At 38.2% G+C, this 16300-nt stretch overlaps 1 protein-coding gene across 1 annotated transcript; it reads left to right on the top strand.

Moving 5' to 3' along the window:
* Nucleotides 1-4069: 4069 nt before the first annotated feature.
* LOC143858185 (cholesterol 22-monohydroxylase CYP90B52-like) lies at nt 4070-9734 on the top strand. Its single transcript, XM_077368825.1, has 8 exons — nt 4070-4534; nt 4932-5256; nt 5347-5499; nt 6059-6310; nt 6835-6927; nt 7130-7208; nt 7314-7420; nt 8750-9734. The coding sequence occupies exons 1-8, from the start codon at nt 4329-4331 to the stop codon at nt 8978-8980; spliced, it is 1446 nt and encodes a 481-aa protein (XP_077224940.1). The 5' UTR covers nt 4070-4328; the 3' UTR covers nt 8981-9734.
* Nucleotides 9735-16300: the final 6566 nt, after the last annotated feature.

Raw genomic sequence — 16300 nt, 5'->3', positions numbered from 1 at the left:
TCGATGCGCTTCCACTAGGATTAAACTAATATGCCTGTTGATCCCTAATTTCGGCTTTTATGTTAAAAAAGTTGGATTCATCTCATTCTCTTATATTCTTACTCTTCTTATCTCTATCCTTGTTACATCTTTTTAGATTTAGAACATTAAATAACAGAGAAAGAGGTGGGATGATTCACCTCCTTACTCATCACCATTTTTAAAAATCCAAAGGTGTCTTTGACCATCCCTTCATTTACTTTTGTTGGGCTGTGTTGCCTTGATCATGAGCTTGGGAATGCTTTCATGTGATACCCAGAAGAACAACCCCATATATACTAAACTATAGTTTCCACCATTTTCAATCCTCACCGTACATGTGGCGTCTATACAGTGATCAGAACCAGCCAAGAGATGGGCTCATGAGATTGAGAGAGAGTATCGAGGATTCAATGATATCATTGGACACCCGAGAATGCCCATAAGTCAAGCACTCGTGCGGCCACGTTATCATTGAATGTCATGAGGATTGCCCCTACCACTTTCCCCACACCATGACCTGATTATCACTTTCCTTTTGCTTCTTTCATTAGTTAGGGGTGGAATTTGGGTAAGTATAAATGATTAAATTAACACCAACTCTAACAACTTAAGCTTTTGGAGCGATGGGTTGTTTCACATGGTATCAGAGCTACTGCCTCAAGGCAGGTCATGGGTTCAAAAAAACCCAACAGCTCATTGATATTAAAAATCCACATGTACGTCTAACCCAAAAGAGGGACCAAGTGAGGGGGATTGTTGAAGTGTAAAATGATTAAAGAACACTAACTCTAACTGCTTAAGCTTTTGGGCTAATCGATTGTTTCCAAAGTCACCATTTCGGCTTTGGCTTTCTTGAGTTGGGTTAGGGTTTGGAAACGCGAACCCGATTTAATATCAGGCAAAATTTTGAAAAAGGATTTTCTTTAACTGCTTTCCACCGCTTTCTTGTTGGCCAAACACGCCCTTAGGTAAGATCATACATTGGAGCGCATTGAATAACCTAATGTTTAAAAATCCCCCGAGTCATTCCTCAGTTCACTTGAGTCGACTTCCTGTTACATTGGCTGATTCATCATCCTTTTGAGTTTTACCTTACCGAGTCAATTAAAACTCATCTGAATCACCGAGTTAATGAAAATTTAAAGGCATCAATCATTGATTTGTTCAAGTCAACTCAGTTCTAATTTTGAAACAAGGGAATAACTATGGTAGAATCCTAACCAAAATATTTGAGGTCCTACCTTTAGATCTTCGCTGTCTTCTTTTCCTTTTGCTTAATAAGAAGTAGGTATACCAAAGATATTTTGTTCTAAAAGGCAAGTTTAGATGAGGCCTTAAGAAAATGTACATACACGCCCGTACATGGTTCTGCACCGGGAAACACGTGTTGTGTTGTGTTACTGTTGATATCATAGAAAGTGAAAGGAGACCATGATTGCTTGGACCCATGTTCTCTCGCGACTCAACTTTGTTAACTCACTGGGTTGACTTATGACTCGTCTTAACTAACTTAACACTAACAAAAAGTTATCGGTTATTTGGATGTAGGGTCTTTTTGGTCGAAAGTTTTTTCTATGGAAAATGAATTTCCTAGTGTTTTGGTAAAACTCAATTTCCATGGAATTTTTTCCAAAATATTTTTTTTTTCTCATTTTCAAGGCAATCTGCAAGCTTACTAGACCCTGAAATTTTGGATTTCATGGAATATTTTTTCATTATTTTCCATAAATTTCCTTTTCCTAGAGACAAACTCGTGAGCAAGTACTTTTTTACTATCAATTTTCTAGTGGTAAATGATAATTTCACCCCTTTTGCTTGTCTTTTCCTAAAAATTATTGTATTTCCAAGATATTATAAGATGGTTGAGCCATCTATCTCCATAGAAATCCAGTCCCAGAAAAAGTATTTCCATCTTATACGGTGGTTGCGCCATGTACGTCCATAGAAATTCGTGCCCAGAAAAAGTACATGGGCCAACTTGTTTCCATGATCTAAACCATTCATTTTTTTTGGCACGCACTGTGGATAGGACGTGCCCCAAAAATAATCTTCTCTGTAAAATGGTCCAAACCCTGCAGATTTGTGGAAAGAGAAAACGGTTTCTACACACATGTGTAGATAAGTTATCTTCACACTAGCTTAAAATACAGTGGAGGGCATATTGTTTGGGTGATCCAAACCATTCATTTGATTGGCCCTCATATAGATAGGGTGTCCATAAAAAATCAGCTCCATAGGATCATCCCAACCCTACGATTTGTGGAGGTAAAATGGATGTGTATAAACCTTAAATTTGTCCATTTTTTGCCTCCAAGGTTCGAAGGGTTAGGATGATCCTATGGAGTATAGGATGATCCCAACCCTCTGATCTATAGAGGAACTGCATATTATGGAAAACTCTATAAATCGGAGGCCTAGGATCATCCTATGGAAATGATTTTTGGGGAACAACAACCTATTTATGTTGTGTTCCATCATATGGACAGTTTAGATCATCTTATGATGTGGTCTGTACAGTTCTTTTTGAAAAATACGGGACTATAAGGGCTTACACCATATAATTTCTCTATCATATGATCCCAATTTTCCAACGAACGGCTTGGAAACTCGTTGTATCACTCCTGGAAAAAATAAGAACCCGTCCGAGTCTCCGATTTAACTCGGCAGAGGGAACCCATTTCATGTTTTTGGGTGGATTTGTCTAAAAGAGTGGGGATTAAGTTTTCTCCGTATGCAAAAGCTTTTGTCGTGGGCTTAAGAGAGCACGTGCATCGACGTCACAGGAAAAATGGGTATAATCATTGGGTGGACACGCGTCATTGTCAGGAAGGTAAGCCGCACGAGTGGTGGGTCCGGTCTCTCTGTCTCCCTTCTCTTCCACTCGTTCCCATAACTTTGTCGGGCCCATTTTTATTGATTCCTCATTTTTCATGTCTCTCTCGGAAATGTTATCAGGCAAAGTTCTTAACATGAGACCCTTATGCGTGCTTGATGCTGGCTCAAATCAAGGTTTTAAATTTCGGTTTGGAGTAATTTCGGTCCTCACCGACACTGAAATTTTGGCCGAAATCCTGAAATTTCAACTGAAATCTGTAGAAGCGCTCAAAACTGTTGCTTTTTTGGGCCGAAATAATTTCGGATGGAATTTTGTAAAGGAATAAAAAATTAATGTTTTATCAAAATTTTTGCATAAATTTCGACCAATTTCAGTTTCGGAACGTTTCGGTTTCGGTCTTGACTAAGATCTAAGTCTGAAATTTAAAACCATGACCCAATCATGGTTTCAAATTTCGGTTTTGGAATGGATTTCAGTCCTCACCGAAATCGGAATTTCGAAGAAATAATTAAAAAAAAATATTTTATTCAATATACAATTTCAATCGAAATTTCTAGAAAATATTATTTAATTAAAAAAATCGAGATTTTTGGGTAGAAATTCCTTAAATTTCGGACAAAATTTCGGAGAAACTTCTTCAAAACAACAATGTCACGTTTTAGGTATGTGTGATTTCTATTTCGGTTTTGACCGAATTCCTCGAAATTTAAAACCATGGGCTCAATTCCATGATGTTAGCTTGATTTAATCCTCTCAATAAATCTAGCCATCGATCCATCTATGATGGGGAATGGCTATTGTTGCTAACTTACATCTTAACCGTCCAATTCAATTCATCCGATTACATCATCTAATAATTGCAATTTTTCGTCACCTAGCTCATTTTGTAGGAAAGCTAAACTCAAGGGCGTCCTTCCATAGAAAGATGAAAGGAAGCCCCAACTGCTTGAAAGTGTAACAGTTTTTGGTGCTTTTACAGTTTTTGGTGCCATTATAAATGCATTTTGATGACCTTCAACCAATGGGGTGCCCTTTCATCTTATTTATGAAAGGCGGCCCCTGAGTTTAGCATTCCTCGTTTTTTTATTGTTCAGATCATGGTACAAAGATCCAGATCATGCTAACAAGATGTGGGGAGGCCCATCTCATGCTGCTAATACATTTTTCATACTAAGAGAGTCTCATTTTATCCTCCCCCACAGAGCAGATAAGAGGAGTTCGGTGAAAATAAATTGAAAAATTTGGTGGATAAAGCATCACAATCGCCAAACACCTGTTTAAGAGTCAAAACACAGTACAAAAGAAGTCTCTAAAGATGCTTACAAACAACAAAGCTCTCATTTCTATTCTCCAAAGCTCTCTCCATCTCACGACCTTCCCAAAGCACGGGAAAATAGAAATTTCTTTTCAATAGAGCTTTGGAGGGTGATATATAGGAAAAAAACAGGATATTCAGCTTCTCAGTGTACCCATGTCTGAAATAGTGCTTCTTTTCTTGCTTTCTCCAGCAATTTTAGCTTTGTTTCTCCTCTGGAATTCCACCAAAAAAAAGAGAAAGCCTCCTCTCAAGATCCCACCAGGGAACATGGGGTGGCCTTTGATCGGCGAAACCATTCCTTATCTAAAGCCTCATTTCGCTACTTCAATGGGAGAATTCATGGAGCAACACATATCAAGGTAATCCCATAAACTCAAGAACCAAACTAATGGAAGATAATAAACAAGACCATAGTTTCAAAACTCCCCCACGTCATCTTTGACTCCCCCAGGTCATCTTTTTTCTTTTACAATGGCCGCCTTCTCGTCTGAGTCCGCATTTTCCCGTTCAAAGTCAATCAAAACTCGTTTGGACTCTCCTGAGTACTCAACTGTGTCAAACAAGTACCCGGCCGAGTTAACTAATTACTCGGCCATGTTAACCTAGTACTTGGCTTCGTTGTGCCGATTGAGTCCACTAGGATTTGCTTTGGCCGCGTTTTGACCTGCATCTATGTTTTGGAACATGTTTTGAAACACTGGATAAGACCCAAGTTTTCTTTTCTTCTTACAGTTTGAATTTTGGGTGAATTCATAGGTTTGGGAAGATCTACAGCTCGAATTTGTTCGGGGAGCCAACGATTGTTTCGGCAGACCCGGAGCTAAATCGGTTCATACTACAGAACGAGGGGGGATTGTTCGAGTGTAGTTATCCAAGAAATGTAAGGCGGATTTTGGGGGAATGGTCTATGTTGGTTGTGGTTGGAGATCTGCATAGAGAAATGAGGATGATAGCTCTCAATTTCATGAGTCATGCGAGGATTCGGAGGCATTTGTTGAGAGAGGTAGAGAGACATACTTTGCTTGTTCTTAGCTCTTGGGAAGATAATTCAACGTTTTCTGCTCAAGAAGAAGCAAAGAAGGTAAGACAAAACCGACCCATGAAAGAGAAGTAACCTATGCAATTTTATGGTTAAGCTAAACAAAACTGAACCACCCAAAAAAATATGCAGTTTACTTTCAATTTGATGGCGAAATATATCATGAACATGGATCCTAGTAAGGCTGAAACGAAGCAGTTGAAGAGAGAGTACATCACCTTCATGAAGGGAATGATTTCTGCCCCTTTGAATTTTCCTGGAACTGCATATAGAAAGGCCTTGAAGGTACTACTATACTGACTTTTCTTCCATTTCTTCTTTACTGATGTCTTATCACTTGCCTTTCTTTATTATTTTTTCGTTTAATCAAATTGGTAAAAAAAATTGTTAAGGAGAGATCAAATATCCAAATAGTTAGGTAATTAAACCAACCCAAAATAAATAGCTCCCAAAGGTCTACACCTCCCAAAACCACATATAGCTCTGGAAGGTCTAAGCCTCAATTAGTAATACCTCAAAACTAGTTTCAATTACATAAGATCATACAGTTTTCCCGTGAAAAAATCGTAGAACAGAAATTTTGTCATAGGATGTTTTTAAAAAAATATCCCCTAGTAGGACTACCCTAGAGGCCTAATGATCATCACTTTCATCTCCATGATATGCCTTCAAATCAACCACGTTGAAAGTTGTAAAAATTCCCATATGGTCATGTTGATCAATCATGTTGATTGGCAAAACAAAAGGGAAAAATAAGAAGACCCAAATGATAAAATAAGATGATTTTGGAAATTATTGATGAATTATTTGGTTTATCTCATTTATTCCTTTTTTTTTATTATAGTCAAGGTCGTGCATCCTTAGATTCATTGAGCAGAAAATGGAAGAAAGACGCTCCGGCACGAGTGATGAATGCCAGAAAGTAGAAGAAGATGATCTTCTCGGGTGGGTTTCGAAGCAACCCAATCTTTCGACGGAACAAATTCTCGATCTGATACTGAGCTTGCTCTTCGCCGGCCATGAAACCTCCTCAGTGGCAATAGCTTTTGTTATATATTTCTTGGAAAGTTGTCCCAAGGCAGTTCAGCAATTGCAGGTGACACTTACTTTTTATATATAATCAGCTTTTCGATCGCTTCACAAGTAGAAGTCAATGGCTTCCACTCTAAATTTGCAAATAAGGTCATCAAACATTATTTGCAAATAAGATCATATTTTCCTTGAGAAGAAAAATGGGTTTCAAATAGGCCCTCTCACTTTCATTTGCAAGTGAGATTAGCTTTAGATAATCTCTTTTTTGATTAATGCTCTGTTGAGGTCGATGAAGATCCTCCACTCCACATTGGCGAGCCACTCTAGATATTGGATCTCTTTTAACTTTGAATAATCTTAAGGGAGATGATATTTTCAACACCTCCCTCCAGCACATTACTTGCACGCTATAAGGAGCGTGCAAGTAATGTGCTTGGGGGTGGTGCAAGATCATCACCCTAATCTTAATTCCAAATCATTGAATTTTTTAAATCTTTCGCAGTTCATGCCATTGGTGGTTTTCAATTCGATATATTTTGATGGGATATTTGAATTTCAAATGAAGTGATGTCTTGTAAATATTTTCAGGAAGAGCATCTTGAAATAGCTAGAATCAAGAAGCAAGCTGGAGAGTGTGAGCTCAGTTGGAAAGACTACAAGCAAATGGAGTTCACCCAGTGTGTAAGAAAATCTCACTCCTTTTATTTCGATTTAAAACATTCCTGAATTTTTCCTATTAAGGAGTTGTTGGGTTTTGATCCCAGGACTTGCAATGAGGCTATTCTCTCTAATACCATGTGAAACAACCAATTACCCCAAATGCTTAAGCTATTAGAATTGGTGTTATTTAATCATTTATAATTCTAACTCACACTCTCTCTAGGTAATTAATGAGACTTTGAGACTCGCGAACATAGTTAGATTCGTACATAGGAGGGCTATTCGAGACGTTCACTTCAAAGGTAAGAGACCGAAGGCACGATTTTGTGTGTTTTCATGCCGGAAGTTCGCCTGAGACTTATCGGAAACTGACCCACTTTGAATTTTTTTAATTATTTTCTTTCAAGGTTATGACATTCCATGTGGTTGGAAAGTTCTTCCGGTATTTGCAGCAGTTCATTTGGATCCTTCACTCTTCCACAACCCTCAAGAGTTCAATCCGTGGAGATGGCAGGTCAGAAAACATTTTCCTTTTACAATCATGAAAACATTTCTTTAATAACGAGAAACGAAATTAAAATACAAACAAAAATGTAAATCTTTTCGGCACGTACGAAATTTGATTTAATCGAGACCGTCCATTTTGTGGGCCCTACCGTGCCGCCCCAACAGGGCTCCCCTAGAAAGTGAATTCAGCATGGCCAATCCTCAACAGGGCCCCCCAATTTAATGAACAGTTTGAAGTCGGGAAATGATAAATCCACCCCTTGTCATCCCCGGGCCACCCCCTTTAGTGTAAAAAGGGTTGCTATAAATACACTAGAGAGGGGTGGCCCAGGGAAGAAAGGGGGAGACTATCAAGTATCAATCATGTTCAACCACGTGTAAGGTGGGGATGTGGGGACTGGTCATTCAAAAAATCTTTAGAACGGCCTTTCTGGTGAATCCGTTTAGAACCCAAATCCGTACCGTTTTAATGTAGTATGATAGGGAGTGAGAGTTTGAAGTCCATGTGGGGTCACATGCACATGCATGCATGTTCTTAGTCCCTTCTTTGTTTTTTTAGTGGAAAAGGCAAAAGGAAACAAAAGCATTGGGAGCTTTCTACGAAATTTCTACAAATGTCCAAAGAGAATGTTTGTAGGCAGGCAATAGAGTCCGGATCACTTGTTAACATGATCAAAGACCCTGATCAATGACCCTAAAAGGGGCTAATGAATCAATGACCCTGATCACAACTAAATACATTGATGACTGGAAAGTGAGTTAAGTCGAGTCAACTCGAATGAGTGATTGTGGAATTGATTCAAAACTTGAGGGCATTTTCCTATTATTGTATAGATAATTTGTGATATATTCATATTTTTTACATGAGGAATGGAAAACTAAAGGGCGCCCTTGCGAATAAAACCAGCTACAGGAGCGCCCCCATTGGATTATCTCGCCAAAGTATATATATATATATATATATATATATATATATATTTTTTTTTTTTTTTTTTTTTTTTTTGCATGCCATTATAAATGCACTTTCGCGAGATGGTCCAATGAGGGTGCCCTTGAAGATGGTTTTTGCAAGGGCGCCCTTCTGTTCACCATTTTTTGGGTAGCAATTGGGGATTGAACCTCCGACCTCCAAGTTGAAGAACAAAGCCTTGACCATTGAGCTAGAGGCTTAAATCCTTCAGTGCAACATTCTTATTACACTTAACAAACTATGGAAGTTCAAATCGTGTAGTTATTTTTTTTATGCCTAAACCATATATAAATTCTGGCTCATCAATTTCTATCCCAACTATATTCATCCTCACCTACCCATTTCTTTTTATTTTTCTGCGTGCAGACGGGTTCTTCCAATGTAACAATGACTAGCAACTTCATGCCATTTGCCGGTGGTCCGCGGCTTTGCGCTGGATTCGAGTTTGCCAAGCTAGAGATTGCGGTTTTCGTTCACCACCTCGTATTGAATTACCGTTGGGAGTTAGCAGAACCCGATCACGCCATCGCATTTCCATTCGTCCACTTCACCAAAGGTCTACCCATCAGGGTCCACACCCTCACAAAACACAAATAAATAAATAGAAGGAAAATGATGTATTTGGCCACATTTCTTCCCCAGGCCAACCCCTTTAGTTTATTTATGGATATCTTTTTACACTACTAAAGGGTGGCCATGGGAAGAAAGGTGGGCAAATATATCATTTCCCTAAATAGAAATAGCAACGTCTGTACCCAAAAGTCCCTTTTGATCTCCCAGCCTCAGCCTCTCATTTTGGATTTCAAACATGTACAAAAGAGTAGAAAAATATCGAAGTCCCTGATGTCTGAGGTGAACTTATAGCCAGTTGTATTTGGATAAGTGAGCAAAGACAAAGCTGTGGTTGTGTCATATGGGGCTTGGTTTTTCAAACTGTTCTCTGCTCAAAAGTTGCTGCCTTGGATGATTCATTGGCTTATCTCTCTCTCTGCCAAGAAAAGAAGAAAAAGTGCAATTTCAATTGGCTAGGACCACCTCTCTCTCTCTCTCTCTCTCTCTCTCTCTCTCTCTCTCTGTAGTATTTCTGTGAATCCTCTTGCCTATCCATTAAATGAACCATATACTAATTCTTGTGAGTTAATGCATTTTGGCCGGATGAAAAGAAACTTGTTGGAGGTCCTCAAGAAGAAGGAAGAAACAAGAAGTGCAATAAGTGCGGTTTTGTTTATATTATTGTCGGTTGTCACCATGCTCAGTAGAGTAATGAATAATGTACCCGTGTTGTATCATATGAAGTGTTACTCCATATCCGATTTCAAAGAGGTGAATTAAAATTCTTTGCTTTATGAATGCCCCATTCTGTCACTCAATTTTTGTGGCCATTTTGCACCCAAAATGCAATCGGGTTGCAAATAAACTTGACCCTTGATAACGGGTTAAGCTTTGTAGCTCAATTATATGGTGTTTATTCTTTCTACTTAGGCGGGTCTTAGACTTTGCAATTTAGTATTTGGTCATTATTATTTTTGTGATAATGTCGATGTAGCATGTGGAAACTCAAAATAATTAAGGAAGAAATCAAATAAGCATATATGCTAATAGAGAATACTAGAGATTTAGGTGGTTCATCATGTTTGTTGACTACGTCCACCGTCCACAGGTGAAGGCAATCAAAGCGCTTTCACTATATGTGAATATTACTAAGTACAGTCTACAACCAACATCTTAATCCAGCCATAGTCCTATAGTACAAAAGCTTCACCTAAACGTATAATTCCCTAATTGGGTGACTAAAACGCGTCAATCACCCCTAGAGAATTCCTAGGATGTCAATAAAGGGGGACCCTTCACGCCCATATTATAATTGTAGGGGAGCATGTGGGATATATATATATATATATATATATATATATATATATAAAAGAGAGAAAAGTGTTGGTGCGCTTAAGCGTACCATTTTTTTGGTTCGCTTAAGTTGTTATAATGCCTCTCATTGGTGCGCTTTAGCGGGACCCAAATATTTAAACGAATGGAAGGCATTATAACAACTTAAGCGCTTAACAGTTCTCTCTCTCTCTCTCTCTCTCTCTCACACACTACCTTAAAATACAGTGGGGGCCCACATTGTTTGGGTGATCCAAACAATTCATTTGAATGGTCCTCACATAGATAGGGTGTCCACAAAAAATCAGATCCATAGGAAATGTTCTCTCTCTCTCTCTATATATATATATATATATATATATAGAGAGAGAGAGAGAGAGAGAGAGAGAATATGGTTTGTGAGCAGCTGCTTCAAAAACTCATGTGGCCCACATTTTTGGGGTGATCCAAAGCATTCATTTGAAAGGCCCTTCCATGGATAGGGTGTGTACCAAAAATCAACCCTATAAGATCATCTTAACCCAATCAAAGGTAGAGGGGAAAATGGACAGACACTGTTTCTGCCCATTTTTTCCCTCCACAAATAACAGGGTTAGGATGATCCTATAGGGCTGATTTTTGGTATACACCTTCCAAATGAATGCTTTGGATCCCCCAAAAATTGTGGGGCCGCATGTGTTTGTGAGCTCCTGCTCAAATAAGCTTATCTAAGTAGCTACTCACAAACCATTTCCTCATATATATATATATATATATATATATATATATATATATATATATATATATATATATATATATAGAGAGAGAGAGAGAGAGAGAGAGAGAGAGGTGTAGCTACACGTAAGGGTAGCTAACTTAGCTACTCCGTCGGCTTAAAATACAGAAGACCCACATTGTTTGGGTGATCCAAACCATTCATTTGATAGGCACTCACATTGATAGGGTGTGCCCATAAAATCAGCTCCATAGGATTATCCCAACCCTTCAAATTGTGGAGGCAAAAATGGACAGATTTGTTAAGGTTTTTACACGTCCATTTTTGCCTCCACAAATTGTAGGGTTGGAATGATCCTATGGAGCTGATTTTTTGGGGACATCCTATCTATGTGAGGGCCCATCAAATGAATGGTTTGTATCACCCAAACAATATGGGCCCCACTGTATTTTAAGTCGTCGGTGTAGCTAAATGAGCTACACGTATGTGTAGCTACACTTTTCTCATATATATATATATATATATATATATAAGCATTCATTTGATAGCCACCTCAAGGAGAGCCATCTACAATGTCCCCGTAGGTTGCAGATCTTCAATCCGAGAACCATCTCAGCGTCACCTGCCACTCGAGAGCTTCCGTCCAAACTTCAGCTGCAACAAAAAGTAAAACGAGATTATAGTGATTTTAAAAATCACCATGCTTGCAACTACAATGATTAAAATACCCCTATCTTAATGTTAATGTTCAAACGAATGGCTAGTGATATCCGAAGTCCCACAAAATCAAAGCCGATCGGAATCTCCATGCTGGAAAAATACGATGTTTGCATGTCTGATCTGGCGGTCAGTATAGAGGTGTTGGAATTTGCTTGAATAATTAAACCTTAAATAAGATTATTTTCCTAATTTATGTCATTCCTTTTGATTACCAAATCAGAACCTGCTTTAAAAACCCAGAATCATTTTCAAGAAATCATCTAACATAACCATAAATAAATAAACAAATAGGGTTGAGGAATGGAATATCATTCCCATAATACAACACCTGACAGAATAAAATCGAGAGGGTTGGCATTTATAGCTGGCGTAGTGGGGGAATAACAGTGATAGTTCAATGTCGGCAAAGCCAGAGTGCATTCTGTAATTCTAAATCCCAACAACTATCTTGATTCAATGCATTTATTGTAGAAACTTTTAGATATGCTCGTGGAACATTTGACTCTCTCTTTTTCTTTTTCTTTTTCTTTTTGTGAGGACAGTATGAATGAGATGAATCTCTCACTAAAAACTTGACTCCTTTGCTTATTTTCCTATCCCTTTCTATGTTTCTAGCCCATTCTTTTAATAGCGACAGGGTGTGTATCTGAGTGATGTATGAGATATGGGCTCTATCATGTTATTGATTTGGCACTTTGTAAGGGGAGAAGATGAGGAGCTGAATACTTGGTGATTAGATCGAACAACACACCTTTAATAGCTATATGTACTGTGTATCAATCAGCCCTCTTCACCTTTTTTCAAACGATTATTAGTAGCTTCCAAAGGTGCACGTCGGTGTCTCAATTCCCAATCAATGATTTGATAATCATTTTGGAACATTCAATTATTGAATTATTAGCAATCTCCAAAAGGCTTGACTTCCATGATTGTTTCTAGGTAGTACACTATGCTATATGTTGATGCGTATTGGGAATAGCCCGTTGGGGTGCCTTTTGGATAGGCTTACATGTTAATCACTAGTGTCCTTAGGGTTCTATCAGACTGATCTTTAGCCACGAGAATCTAAGATAATTAGATTTAAAGCAAATATCAACAATTTACCAGTTACTGTCTGTTGGAAATTTTAAAGAAGAAAAGTCCAATAGAGAAGAAGAGGATACGTGCTTAAATGAGACCCACTTCTGGTGGAAATGAATGGAAAAAATAGCATGTCGAATCAATGGAGAATTTTGTTGATAATACTTTATCCTTACCGGATCGGTACAAAATCTTGTTTTGATTCTTGGAACGGGACCAAACCAATTCTCGTTCTATCTCAGAGTATTCATTCATTCGAAACTCATCTGCTTCCATTTCCACTTTCCGTAAGCGAGCCGGACTTGTTCGAGCTGCACAATGGCTCTTCCAAGTAGTTCTTCTGTATTTCATAAATTAATATGCTATTTTAGAGAATAAGATCGGATCATACCACATCTGGTATAATTAGTGGTTAGAATAGATTAGGATACTAATTTAGATTAGGATAGTCTTTAATTAGTTATTTCTATTCTTATCATAAGATCTTTCTAAATCTTTCTATGTTTATCTTTGAGTACTTTATATAAGCACATGTTACTGTTAATGGAAATCAGTGAAGAAATTATTCTAGAAATTGTGTTTTTTGCACAGCAAGAAAGAACAACCCTTCCCTCGAAGTGGGTTAAGAGGTTGATCTTCCCTCTAAGAAGATCAATCATGCTACGAACCGAATCGGGTTCGTAACAATTGGTATTAGAGTTGCACGATCCGGCCTCGTGTAGAAGCAAATTGAAGGAGCAACGGATCAGTGGGATGAGAATATAAGAGAGATCATAAGGCATATAGTTTCTATGAAAGCCAAGTTCAACGAGATAGCATTATCATTTGGTGTGAAGTCAGAAGCATGTCCATGTCTGATGGAAGAGTTGAGCGAGAGCACCATCGATAAGGCTTACACAGTGAAAAAGGAAAGACGAAACAAAAAAAGGAGAGAAAATAAGAACAGAGAAATAAAGCAGGTAGAAGAAAAAGCGAAGAAGCCACAACAGAAATGTCGTCGCCGAAGAGTCTACCGTTTCCCTCAGCTTGTCCAACGCCATCGAAAAGATTCTCATCCACAACCATCCGTGTGTCAACATTCAAATCATTATAGAAAAATACAACAAATGAGCTTTGATGAACGCCATAGTGAGATCGGTTTGAAAATTGAGCTGTCTTAACCATTGACGACGACATACCGCAAGACAAAGAGAAGAAGAAAAATGAGGGAGACAGAAAAAGCTTTCGGAAAATGCGCAAGATTTGATTTTTCTCCAATTGGTTCGCAATCTCCAACCTTGAGGACAAGGTTAATTTCAAGGCGGGTGGAATGTTTAGTGCTTAAATGGGACCCACTTGTAGTGGAATGAATTAATATGTTGTTTTAGAGAATGAGATCGGATCTTATCATATATGATATAATTAGTAGTTAGGATAGAGTAGGATACTAATTTAGATTAGGATAGTCTTAAATTAGTTATTTCTATTCTTATCATAAGATTTTTCTAGATCTTTCTATGCTTATCTTTGAGTGCTTTATATAAGCACATGTTATTGTTAATGGAAATCAATGAAGAAATTATTCTAGAAATTGTGTTTTTGTACAAGAAAGAGGAACGACCCTTCTCTCGAAGTCTGATCTTCCCTCTAAGAAGATCAGTCACGTTACAAACCGAAATTGGGTTCGTAACAGAAGAATGGAAGTCTGGAAGAAGAAGAATGCACCTTGATAAACAAGAAGAGGAAAAAACCCTTTTTGCTTCACCACAAAAAGGCCTTCCAAGAGCCCAAGAGAAAACCCTCTTCTTGCCCTTAATTTCTCCTCAACCTTGATTAGCAGAATCTTGCTTTTGCTTCACCACAAAAACCCTCTTAGAGCACCAACAGAAAACCTCTCTTCTTGCCTTAGATTCCTCTTCAACCTTGAGTAGAAAAGCCTTTCTTTTGCTTCATCACAAAAGCCCTCCTAGAGCTCCAAGAGAAAACCCTCTTACCTTGCCCTAGCCTTTTCTCCTCAAGAAGAAACACACTTTTGCTCCACCCCAAAAGCCCTCCTAGGGCCCCAAGAGAAAACCCCTCTTCTTGTCTTAGATTTCTCTTCAACCTTGAGTAGAAGAACCTTGCTTTTGCTTCACCACAAAAGCCCTCCTAGAGCCCTAAGAGAAAAACCCTCTTCTTGCCTTAGAGTTTCTCCTCCTACCCTTAAATAGAAGAACTACCTTGAGTAACCTAGAAGAAGAAAAGAAATCCGTACTTTTGTTTCACCACAAAAAACCTTCTTAGTGCCCCAATAGAAAGTCCTCTTTCCTTGCCCTAGATTTTTCCTCTCTTCACTTCTCTCTTCTCTTCTCTTCTCTAAACCTCTCAAGTTATCTATAAACCCCTTCTTGCCTTTATTTATTTAAAACATAGCCTACTTAATACACCAAGTGGGACCCACCCATAAACAAAAAACAAAAAAAGAAGGTGATTATCACCGATTCGACACGACAAAAGCAAATTTTAGTCCTCTAGAACTGATCCAAAACGATCTAATAAGAACTGAGAGAACACGGTTCATATCTGTGTTTTGTTGCAGTTCTTGCTTAATTCTAGGACTGTGGAAGAACAAAATTTCTACAAGACAAAGATCTGATACCAAATCTGATATAGACTTTCATCAGAAGCAACAGGAGAAAGACGTAGATCTGACCTAAATCTATAACTTGATGATCAAATCTAAAATTTCTCTGGAAATTGTTCAAGAATTTAAGAAAAATGGGTTGATTTTGATAGAATTAGGTACTGGTTTTCTTAAAATGTCAGATCTAGTAGGTTTCTCCAATCTTTAAACATAAAAGGAGATGAAATGTAATAATTAATACATGAAGTAGTAAGAAATAAAGGAAGAATCAAACATGAATTTGAAGGATCGAGAGATAAGAGTACAAAATCCTCGAGTACAATACTTTGGGGTTCATATGTGATACAGCGGTAGCGATCCATCCAAACGAGTCACGCTCGAAACTCGTCCTCTCCAGCCTTGGAGAACTCCTCCGCTCTCCAAGACTTCCTTACTCCAAAAATTACCCTTTTTTCATATGATCAAAACCTAAACTCAACACTACCCACTAATCACTATTTATAGAAAATCCCTCCCCTACAAAACCACTCTTTATCATTTGATTATTTTAACCTGAAATCACACAATTTCCTGCAAGATTTCCTTGCTTTCCATTTGGATTCCGTGGAGCATATGTTGGCTAGATTTTACTCTCACTTGGGCTCATTTGCCCAGTTAATTCTTTTTGTGTTTCAGAGGGATTTTCATGTCCAAACCAACAGGCCATAGCGAAAAGGTTGTTATACTAGGCCACTCATACTGGCACCATGTTTTAATAATTGCACAAACTGAGCTTGTCTTTTTTCTTCTTATTATAAGTGCACAAACTCAGCTTGTTGTTTTCTTCTTCGATTGGCATTTATTACAAAACCGGGTTATTTAAGCATCCCACAACAGTAGCATCTCAACACCACCGAATTGTCTAACATACTGTTAG

The sequence above is a fragment of the Tasmannia lanceolata genome, unplaced genomic scaffold, assembly GCF_043159265.1.
Source record: "Tasmannia lanceolata isolate RefF3 unplaced genomic scaffold, GAP_Taslan_0.1 ptg000025l, whole genome shotgun sequence".
NCBI classification, from domain to species: Eukaryota; Viridiplantae; Streptophyta; class Magnoliopsida; order Canellales; family Winteraceae; genus Tasmannia; species Tasmannia lanceolata.
The sequence above is the reverse complement of the archived record's forward strand: the minus strand, read 5'-3'. Positions and strand labels throughout refer to the sequence as shown.

Coding starts and splice junctions, on each gene's coding strand:
- LOC143858185 (XM_077368825.1), top strand. CDS start 4,329: ATGTCTGAAATAGTGCTTCTTTTCTTGCTTTCTCCAGCAATTTTAGCT. Junction 5,500..6,058: donor CATATAGAAAGGCCTTGAAG/GTACTACTATAC, acceptor TTTTTATTATAG/TCAAGGTCGTGCATCCTTAG. Junction 6,311..6,834: donor AGGCAGTTCAGCAATTGCAG/GTGACACTTACT, acceptor AAATATTTTCAG/GAAGAGCATCTTGAAATAGC.